This window comes from Athene cunicularia (genome assembly GCF_003259725.1).
Source record: "Athene cunicularia isolate RWA chromosome 2 unlocalized genomic scaffold, athCun1 chr2_part1, whole genome shotgun sequence".
NCBI lineage: Eukaryota > Metazoa > Chordata > Aves > Strigiformes > Strigidae > Athene > Athene cunicularia.
Genome location: NW_020799095.1, coordinates 64,120,309 through 64,131,208, shown reverse-complemented (window position 1 = coordinate 64,131,208; position 10,900 = coordinate 64,120,309). Strand labels below are relative to the sequence as shown.

Here is a 10,900-nt window from a genome sequence, read left to right as displayed (position 1 = left end):
TAAAACTCTCTCTTAATCCAGACGGTGAGATTATGTTTTGGATGGAGAGAGCCAGTGCTTTGAATTCTCTCTCTCCTGTCACCCCCCACCCCTGCCATATGCTGCCACTTCTTTTCTTTACTATCAGAAGTGGCTAGGGTTTCTCTTCCCACCCCCAAGTGCTTCATTCTCTCCCTGGCGGGCAGTCAATTCCTCGGGCTGTGTGCATTAACACCCTGCAGCCCATAAAGTACTCACTCCAAGCTCTCGTTGCTGCTGCCAGTCGCAGAGCTGCTGTGCTGGTTGCCCTGGCCCAAAACCTGGACCCCTAAGGACCTGACAGCCCGCATTAGAATCGCGTCCATCGCTTCAACTGAAAGCTTCTCCAGGACAATCACCCGGCATCGGCTCAGAAGAGCGGCGTTGACTTGGAAGGAAGGGTTTTCTGTGGTTGCTCCTATAAGGGTCACTGTCCCGCACTCGACGTGAGGAAGGAAAGTGTCCTGAGGATGGGAGGGAAGCAGAAAAAGCTGATCTCGATCAATGACAACCTGAAACATCCCATGTGAGTAGGCTACATTTTTTGCATCTTGTGAATCTTTGGGTTCCCTGTTGATATGACAAATAACCTCACTGACAAGGCAGCTCATCTGCTCAGCTATCTAAATGATTTAATTTCATGCACACAGCACATTACAGGCTATTCACCTTAGTAACTCATGCTTGCACCGAGAATGACACTACCAGCTGAAAAGAAACAGTGTCAAAAATCTGCAAATTTTCAGTTTCTTTATGTGACTTTGCTTTATGTGATAAGGTGATTTCATGGTATCTTATGTTTGCCAAGCAACAAGCCATATAGTAAGGCTACTTTTAAACGATCTTTCAACATTTAGGACTACCATTCCCCACATAATTCTATAAGATAGTTCAGAAAATTATAGGAAGATTGCAGTATGACTCAATATAAAAACTGTAACATTTAGTACAGAATTCAAAGCTTTCTATAATATGACTAAAGGAAACTTATATCCAGGAGAGGAAAAAGGAAGAAGAAACCAAGTGATGGCTGCAACAGCGCGTTATCTCAAAGTACCATGCCATGCTTTATTTTTCACTTTTCTCACGGAGAAAAGGGGACAACATTAAAACACACACCCACCCTTGGCACATTCCTATTCCAGACCTTTATAAAGGTAATGCAGAATGCTGAAATGAAGATGTGTGTGCAGCAAACATTCCTGCAGGAACAGTCAGCTATAAGTATAGCTCAGTCTTTTATTTAAATCTTTGAATCACAATAATTAAAAATTGATTGGAAGTTAGTTATGGGATTTTTATGCTTCTCCCTAATTCATCTAATAAAAACAATAACATTAAAATCAAAAGCCCAAAGTAAGCTATCATCTTAAAGAGCGAAATTTTACAGAAGTGCTGGCAAAGGCTTTTTTTAAGAAGCAGTATAGTACAATACCTGCTGAGATTTATTGAAACGATGGATCTCATCAATAAAAAGGATGGTTTTTCTCTTGAAGAGTCTTTTTTCATTCTGGGCTTGGCTGATGACATCTCGAACATCATTTGTCTTGGCACTTGTGGCTGACAGTGTCACAAACCTCGTGCCATTCTTTTTGCTGCTGTTGGCTATTATATGTGCCAGTGTAGTCTGAAACAGCAATAGGAGAAAGCCCTGTAAAAATCATTCAGGACACAGAAAGTACTCATTTGAATGAAATATGTAAAGAAAAAAGCTATATATTTTGGACATAGGGACAGTGCTGACAGTTTATACAGTAAGGTATTTTAGTTCATGCTATTCTAGCACACAGAAGACTTAAAAACTTCCTGCTAGAGGTAGTTGCCAATTCCACTTCTGCATTTCTAATGCCTGCACTTTTACGTACCAGACCTATTCAGTCTCAATACTGAAAAGGCCAGCAATGACAGCTGTCTCCTTTACCACGGAAGAACTCTTTGCCAAATACATTTCTGTCACAGAAGGCAGGCTGAATGCAATTCACTGTGCAGCTACTTTGTAGAGTATGTTAATAGATAAGGAGCTGCAGTATCCCAAGACACCTGCAGAAGAGTAACAGTGCAAGCACAATTAAGAAATAGAAAACTACAATGCTGTTAATGCCTTTACTATTTCCGCTGCACATAAAAATGACATTAATGACAGCCACTCTCTACAAAAGGATGAGAATGTTAGTACTGAAAAAAATGTATGTATGCTTAAGAAAATTTAACTCTTTAAATCTAAACAGTCAACAGTAAACAAATTGTGGCCCCATTAAGTAAAAGGCAGCTTACTGAACAAACTGTTGGCTGGTTTTAGTGAGCAGCTATGTTGTTTTTCTTTCTTTATAGACAACTCCTTAAAATCAGAATATATTTATAAGGAATCTCACTGAGCCTACCAAAGCAAACTCCAGCACTACCTCCCAGCCAGATACTACACCTGAACACATCACAGGCATAATTTTCAGACCTTCCTTCACAACCCCTGGTAAAGACAGGTGTAATCTGCATGTCTCAGGCAGAGTTACATCTACTTGAAAGTATTGCTAAACAGGTGATTCTTCCATCGAGCTCACTCTTCTATTAAAGGAGCCTAAGGAGACTGAAGGCAGGACAGCCTCAGCACATGAGGAGTGGGACAGGTGCAGACAAAACCACTTCAGAAGATATTCCAAGTACTGAGGTTAAAGCAGCTGGTGCTGCCAACTTGATCCTCTTGCAGGGAGGCTGATCCTGTTGCAGGGAGAAGTAACCACCTACCATACGGCTACTAGTGGTATTGCAGCAGTGGTCTGTCTCTTTAATGAATGTCCTCGTTCCTGAAATGGCAACCAGCCCAAGATGGGAAAGGAGAGGCTAAGGGGGAGGATGTATCACTATTTATCCTTGCTTTAGTTTTAGTAAGGGCTTCCCGATTGTCCTCAGAAGAGGTGTCATTTCACATCCTGATACAAGACTCGCATCTCATGTCAGATCCTCTCTCACCTCCTGGAGCTCAAAGCACCATCCCTCCCCTCCCTGTACTGCTGCAGAAGACAAGACAGGAAAGACATGCTGGAAAGTGCTTGCAGCAAAGCCTACATAAATCAGGAAGATCTGAGAAAATAAAAAACAAAAGTGAAACTACTGTTGAAACTAAGCTAACAAAATAAAACCAAAGGTGGTGTTTCCTTACAAAAGTACCTTGGTCTGAGGATGAAAAAGGAAAGATTTATCTCTTCTCTAAAAGTGGCAATGGTGAGAAGGGGAAAAAAAGATTTTTTTAAAAAAATCAAGTGACTATTCTTGTAGCTTCACTTAAACTTGTAGCTCATACAGGTCACAGTTAGTTTTGTTGTTTAAAAAAAAAAAGCAGTAAGGAAATTTTTTTCAAATGCACAGGAGTCCATATTTCTACCCCTAGCTTAAGAAAAAAATTACAAAAATATTTGTTTGAAAGTTACTATTGGACCAAGAATCTACTCTAAAACTGCTGCACAGCTCTCAGCCAGCATATACCACTCCAGCTCTGCCAATTTCTGGGTCAGCTAAGGTTGTAATAAGAATAACATACATTGCCTTTCAAAAGCAGTGCTTGACATGGACAGGCATACTCATGGCCTCTTCATTCTGTTCTGCACAATCAATCATTCAGCAAGTCAAACTGCCCACCACATAGAGGTCAAACTTTCCCTATTTCTCTGAAAGCCTATTATTTCCCATTAGCTCATTTTTTAATGCTGCTTTCTCTCCTACCACCTCAAGCAAAAGTCAGTAACATGCTACACTGTTTTCTCCCTCTTTGTTACCATAGGTTACAACCTAGAGAACATGTAATCAGTTGAGACTTAAGCAGGGTAGCCTAAATACAAAGGCACTACCACAGAAGAACTGCAACTAGTATGCTAACCCCCTAGTTTCTCACTAAATTCGGGGGCAATGTATTTGAGGGATAAGAAGAAAACCAAAAATCCAATATGGAATAAGGCAGAAGAAAACATACTAAATATCCTTCATCATCTGAAATAAATTTTGAAGTAGGTTTGATTATTACATTAGAAATAAAGTCTTTTAAAACAGTGACACTGATGTTGCAATTTAAAATGAATACATGTCTCTCAGAATGAGCATAATAAGCAGGAAGAGGAAATCTAAACAGGTTGATATTCTGCCCTTTTATTACACAGGTGCTGTTTCTTTAGATCATGTTTCTTTTTCTTATGGAGAGGAACAGAAGTTTTGTTTCCTGTAAATTAAGTGGCATTTATAACAATGAGAATAGGAGTGATCCTGCAAACTAATCTGCTAACTTCACTTAAAATTCCACCTTACACAGCTCACAATGTAATATCCTTGCCCCTTTCAGAAATTGTTCTCAGTTCTCTTCCATTATCCCACCAAACTTTCTAAACTCACAACTATCATCTCAAGTTTTATGCTGAAAATGGCAAGACCTTACTGATTTATCTGTTTAGACAGGCTAAAGAAGTGCCATCATAAGGAGCCATTCCAAAACATGGAAACATATCCACCAAGAAACTCATGAACCATTACTTACCAATGAGTAACACTTCCAACTTGAGTTTGTGGTCACTTATTTCCAGATCCATTACACACAGAACAAACGCTTAACTACTGAAACTCTCCTCCATCATCCTGCAAATTTCTTCATGTCAGCCCAAATGAGAATATCCTTTCCAAAAAGGCTGCAACCATCCCAGATTTACAAAAACCCAACAAACAAAAAAGAGCCAAACAAGCTCACTCCCAGCAACTATACTACTAGTTCTTCCAGGCTTTGATATGAGTTATGGATGAAATAAAAGTAACCCAGAAAGTGTGCTTGGCTTCACACACCTCTGACTATCAGAGCAGATAAGGTAATCAGATTTGCTGATTTGGATGTTTGCACCAGAATACACGAATTTTCTGTATATCCCCAAGTTTCCTTGACTGGGCAACTCTCTTTGTAAGAGATAACCCATTTCCCTATTCTCTGTGCTGCCACTATTCAATGCAACCTCACACCCATGGCTAGAAGAAAACAGTAAAAATCAAGTACAAATTAAGCCCATCCTATTGATGCCAATGTTCAGTGACTAACATTACCCACTTAGAAGTAAGGTGGTCTTTTCGTTTTTGCATCTCTTTATCAGGCCACTAAACTATGCCCACTGCCATTAGCTCACCAAGGCCCCTTCCAGGAGTCAAGACCGGTACTGCCTATAACTCTCTTCAGAAAGTGGAATTGAAAAAAATTGGGAAGAGGTTAGCATATATGGTCAGATCATAGTCAAAAAGTCTCCAGCCAAGAAGTTGACTGTGAAACCTAAGGTCATTCTTACCCCACTCTTGTGGAAGATCAGATAGACCTTGTTTAGGGATCTGCCTGTTCATGGCCACTTTATTTATTCTTAAATTGCATACATTTAGCAAAACAGCTGTTGTAGATGTTGGTCACAGAAAACAAGTGGTCTCTCATGTTACATCTACACTGCATTCAGCAATCATACAGAGAGCTCCTGCAAGGTGTGCAGAACAGCTCACAGTCATTCAGTTGCAGACTCACAGCCCTTGTCACCTCCCACAGCCTTTAATGAGAAGTTGATACTCATACTACACTTTATGGAAGCACACTGGGGCAAGAGCTCTCCGTGCACCTGGATGGGCTCTTCCAACATACATGATTCTTCCAACAAGCCTGGAAGGTTTTATGGTCTGCTGGGCCATGTTTAGGTGACCAAAGCTGATCTGGCACACATCTGAACTGGTATATAGGCTGCAGTGCAGCATGGATTATTTCTGAGCAGAGATAATCTAGCTGGCATCTAGGCATCCCCAAGTACCTTTGCTGGTTTGTTACAGAACAAACCACTGTGTGAATTATGTTTATGTCAGGGATGACAAAAGACTTACAGCTTAGTGCAAAACACAAGCCCAACAGCCTAGCTACACCTACAGACTTGTAGGGTTTAAGTTACTTTATCAGAGTTCTGAACTGGCACCCTATTTTTTTCTGCTGCCCTCTAGCCTTGAATTTCCCTGTATTTTTGCCTCTTCCTTTATTCTGGCCAGGATTTCCCTATTTTTGCTTACATGGCCATCAACGGCCTCTCCCCACCCTCAACCCTTTGAGGTCACACTGTGGTTGACAAGCAGCCAGGAAAGACCACTCCCTGTTTCACTGCCTTGAGTGAGACACCACCAGTGGATGCCAGCCAGGGGAGCAGTTCCCTGGAATGCAGCTTAAAAATCTGGGGTCTCTCCTACTCAACAGTGCTGAGCTGACCCCAAGCTAATGCACTGCATCACAGGAGATAAATCAGGTTGTGTCTGAAGGAAACTGGCAGGATAGCAGATGAACGTGGCCCAGGGACACTGTCTATAAACACAATCAAAAGTGGCAGCAGTTGGCATTTATATAAGGGCAGATGCTATTCTTACCCATCTTGTTTGGTTCCTCACACCCCAAATAGCCTACTGTGAGACTACTGGAGGAGTAAGGTGTCACTGAACAACCACAGCATGTGGTTTACAGCACTTCCAGAATCCAAGTCCAGCCAAGCATAAACAAATGCAAGGTCATTGCATAACGTTTACTGAAATTGAGCTGTGGCTCCATTTGCTGCATCCAGACTTGTCTCCTTATATTCCAACTGCTTTACAAATACAATTGTATTTTCTCTTCCAGTTTTCTCCTCCTAGAGAGCTACCCTAAGTTATTCCTGATTTAAGTTGGGATAAGCAAAATCAAGCACACTGTATTCAAAGACCTCTCCCAGGCAACTGCAAAGACAAATCCATTTTTTCAGAGCTATTCTGCACTTTCACTCTACGTTACTGTAAAAAACCTCATACATTTTCAGTTAAAAATCTTCTGGTAACCGATCAAAGGAACTCATTACTTCAAACAGTTCAAATCAGATCCCAAGCATTATGAGTAAGAAAAGGTGAAAGACATTCAAGTAATCAAATAGCCATTTAGGTAATCACTGGAATTAGCAAAACAGAAAACACTAGAAGAAAGAGATGATAGATATGGCGGGAGCAATCTATGTAAGTTGGATGTGCTGTCTGTGTTTCAACGTGTCATATAGCAAACTCTTGAACAGAAACAAAGAAAAGAAATACAAGGAAGTCCTAGAAATAAAATACAAATTCAGTGGAGATTTGACAGAAACTCCAAAGACCACTTATGGGGTTTGCACTCATATCAACACAGCACATTTTACCTTAGTACTAGATTGCAGACATGGACTGCAGAAAATCACACATGAATGTTCTTTGTCGTAACTTTTGTAGGCAGCAGGTTCCAGACACTTGTTGCCTGCTTTTTTTCTTGTTAAACAGCAAACATGAGGGAATGTTTACCATATTTAAATACAGAATGTTCAAGTTTATAAGGCTTAAACCGTATCTGTGGCAGCAAAATTATTCAGTGCTCAAGTTACGCTGTGTCCCCTCCACTAACTCTTTACTAAAATTGGTGCTCCATGGCAGGCAAGCAAAAATCTAAATCCCAGCATTAAGGTGTCATAAATCATACTACGGCTTACTCAGATTACATTAGGATTCATACAGGCTTAAAAAAATTTGCATAGTCAGGATGAACAAGGTAACTGTTCCTAAATTAATAACCACGGCATTTCTTTGAGGCAGTGTTCCTTCTTCTGTCTGGCGTCTGCTCAACTTCTTAAAAGCAGAAAATACGCACTCAATAGTGACAAAAGTAAAAGCAAAACCAAAGAGTCAAAACCTTTTCACCTAGAGCACTTCGGCTTCCTAAGAAATTAGGATGACAAATTGAAAGTACAAAAATAACACTCCCTTAAAATAAGAAAACACAGATGGAAACTCAAACTCACAACAGAAGCACCCCTATTTTTGCCTCTTCAATTTTCATTGCATTTTCTTGAATATTCAAGTGCATCTGAGGCTGAAATCTACTTGGGCAGAGCAGCACAAAGCACATGTATTTTTACTCAGGTACCTAGCTTTACTTTCAAGATAAAACTTTTCCAAAAGTACTTGACCTACAACACTGTATTTATAGGAGGTTAATAGCAAAGATTATTCTCTTCTTGCTTAGAAAAAGTCTGTTGGACTTCTTCTCATAAAGTCCATATTGATAACACATATATTAATTTGAAATTTGGCCACAAGGATTAATTCCATCTCCAGTTATTTTATTCATTTTTTACTTAGTCTGGCTCTACTCTTTTCAAAAGAAGTTATCAGTCAGCATGGCATTTGGCTGTAGAAATGGAAGAAAGCATAGATGGGCCACAATTACCAGATCCCATGGGTAGCAGGATTGTGAAGGTGTCTACGACCATTTTACACAGCACTTCTGAATTTTGACCAACCTATCTAATTACACTCCTATTTTAGCACCTACCTTCTAATATAAGGCCTTCTTTTTTGATGGGCAAAGCTTAGCATGCACGTTTGTTACATTTGAAGCTACATAATGTGCAATTACCTCTTAATGTTTTCCCCACTGAAAAAGAGCGTACTTAACAGGAGAAGATTTTGGTTATCAGTCCATATAGGTCCTCAGGCAGTAAGAATACTTAATTTCTCTTTCACAAAATCTTTGAAGTTTCAAGCACTAAGTTATGCAATTCTTCATATAAAAAGAGAAATAGGCTTCCTTTTCATCTGCCCATCCTCCACCTGTTTCAGGCTACTTCTTCATGAAATGCTCTCTTGGACATATTATATACATACAACCCAAAGAGCAAGTGAATGACGCAGGCAGGCAACCATAGACTTCTTTTTCCATCTTTAGGTGGACTATTTTGCCTTGCATGTTAAATCTGTAAGGCCTGAAATTTAATAAAAAGTATCTTAGGATAGAACTTTCAGCCATTTAACTGAGGCAGACAATACAATTTATGGGAAAGAAGGCCCAAGATGAAACTATACTCCAGCACAGTCTTAGAAATATTGATAAGAAAAGGTGAAGAGAAATGTTCAACTTTTTGCAGTAGGAATTTCTGGTTCAGTCAGTAATGGATGGTCCATGAAAAGCTACCTGAAAGCACAGAGCCTCAAAACTGTTTGCTGAAAAGAAATGACCTAGAAAGGAGATGAACTACCCAACAGCTTAAATTCTTGGAGAGAGAAAATCTAACAGATTAATTGTGGAACTGTTCCTTGATGTGGTAAAGGGCACAGTCTTGATGCAAGTCAGATGACTGATGAGCAGTTGAATTTAAAAATCTATGAGAAGTAAGCTTACTAAATACAACTCCACATAAGGTATATGGGTGAGTAAGATGGATCATGAGAAGCGAGTGTGAAAGCTTCATTATTACAGGCATGAAACAGATCACCTGTTATTCAAAGACAGTCTTAGTACCACAGAAGGTTCCCAAAGAAGACCTGAAACACAAATGTAAGCTGTCACAAGCTCATGAAAAAGCATTTCCACAGCCAAAAATAGGTGGCTTCATGAGATCACAACCCAAAGGCCACTGAATTCAGTTCTAGTTTTCAGACTATACATGGCCTTTTCTTTGTTACCACTGTTAACAGCACTTTTTTTCTAATGAAAATGGGCTTCAGGAAAAAGCAAGCAGACACCATTGACAGATAACAAGAAACCAAAGGCAGAGGAGTATGAATAAATACAGAAGCAGATCCCTGAACAAGTTACTCATTCAATAAGGTAGATTACCTATTTACTAAAGAAGTCGATTTCACTTCTCTCCCTAGCCATCTTGTAGTCAATCTACATCTCCTCTGACCTCTGTCTTTCTGATATACCTTATTACTTTAAAGGAAGTGGCAATTATTTAAGTTTGCCAGCTGTTTCTTTCAGATATATGTTATCTAGCCTAAACCTCCTGTTGCATCATCCTAACAGTAACCATCTATACATGATTCTCTTACCTGCTCCTTATTAACTGTGATTAATTGGCATTATTATTATTCAAAGCAAGTCCATTTTTATCTTCAAGTAAGTGTGCTAAGAGCAGGCTGCTGCTCTGTCCTTAACTTCTCTGCTAGCATTTATTCATTAGTCATTATTTCCCTATCCGATTTCCCACACATGCTCTCACACATAGCTAAGCTATCTGTATATATAACATGAAAAACCGAAGTGCTGTGCACACATTAGAGTGACAGAGATAACTATGTGTTTTGCTTGCTTAGCTTCTTGCCCGACTCCCCCGCCCCCCCCGCCAAATCTGAAATAAGAGTAGGACAAAATAAAAGCAAGATCTTTGAGTGCTCTGCCCTGATCACCCCTGAGGCATTCATTTGGTCCTTCTCTCACTACACCTGCGGATCCCTTCACTGCTGTGATCTAATTAAAGCACCTTTTGGGATTCACCAGTCTGTTCCTGGTATCGTAAGAGGCAGAACAAGACCGTGCAGCAGCAGTCAGACCCTGCATAAGCCCATCTGTTTCACAGTATTTGTTTGAAGGTGGATGAGTGCCTGGCTATGCCACTATCTCCCTTCCACACCAGAGGTGCCTTCTGTCGGGGGCTGGAACTTGTGGGCTAAAGTAAACCCCACACTGTGCTGTAGTAATCTGGTGGTATTTCATCCCATTTCCTTGACGTTTTTATAGATTGTTTTGTTGCTGTTTTTAAGCTTTAGAGTTTACAAAATCTAAGTGACCTGAAACCAAGAGGGGCCTGTGTAACCAAAGCGCAAGGTGCAGGGAGCGGGGCTGGTGAGGGCGAACCACTTGTTTTATTCAGGAGGCAGGTTGTGTTTTCGTAATTTAAGTGAAAACTACTGGGCACCATCTAACATGAAGTCATGACAGAAGAAACCAAGAAGACAAAAGGGGAAAAAAAAAAAAAAAAGAGCGAGTTCGAAAATAGACCGATCCCACCCTTTAAGTTCATCAGCCTCGAAAGCCCGTGAAGCCGCGAAGGGCCGGAGCACCCGGCCCCGGCCG

At 40.3% G+C, this 10,900-nt stretch overlaps 1 protein-coding gene across 2 annotated transcripts in view; it reads left to right on the top strand.

Annotated features, from left to right (window-relative positions):
- Positions 1–478: 478 nt before the first annotated feature.
- Positions 479–10,900, top strand: part of MYLK4 (myosin light chain kinase family member 4) — a 79,849-nt gene continuing 69,427 nt past the window's right edge. For both annotated transcript variants that reach the window (XM_026842522.1, XM_026842521.1), the window contains exon 1: positions 479–544. In XM_026842522.1, the coding sequence (XP_026698323.1) occupies positions 489–544 (56 nt within the window). In that variant the 5' untranslated portion in view covers positions 479–488. The remainder of the gene's footprint in view (positions 545–10,900) is intronic.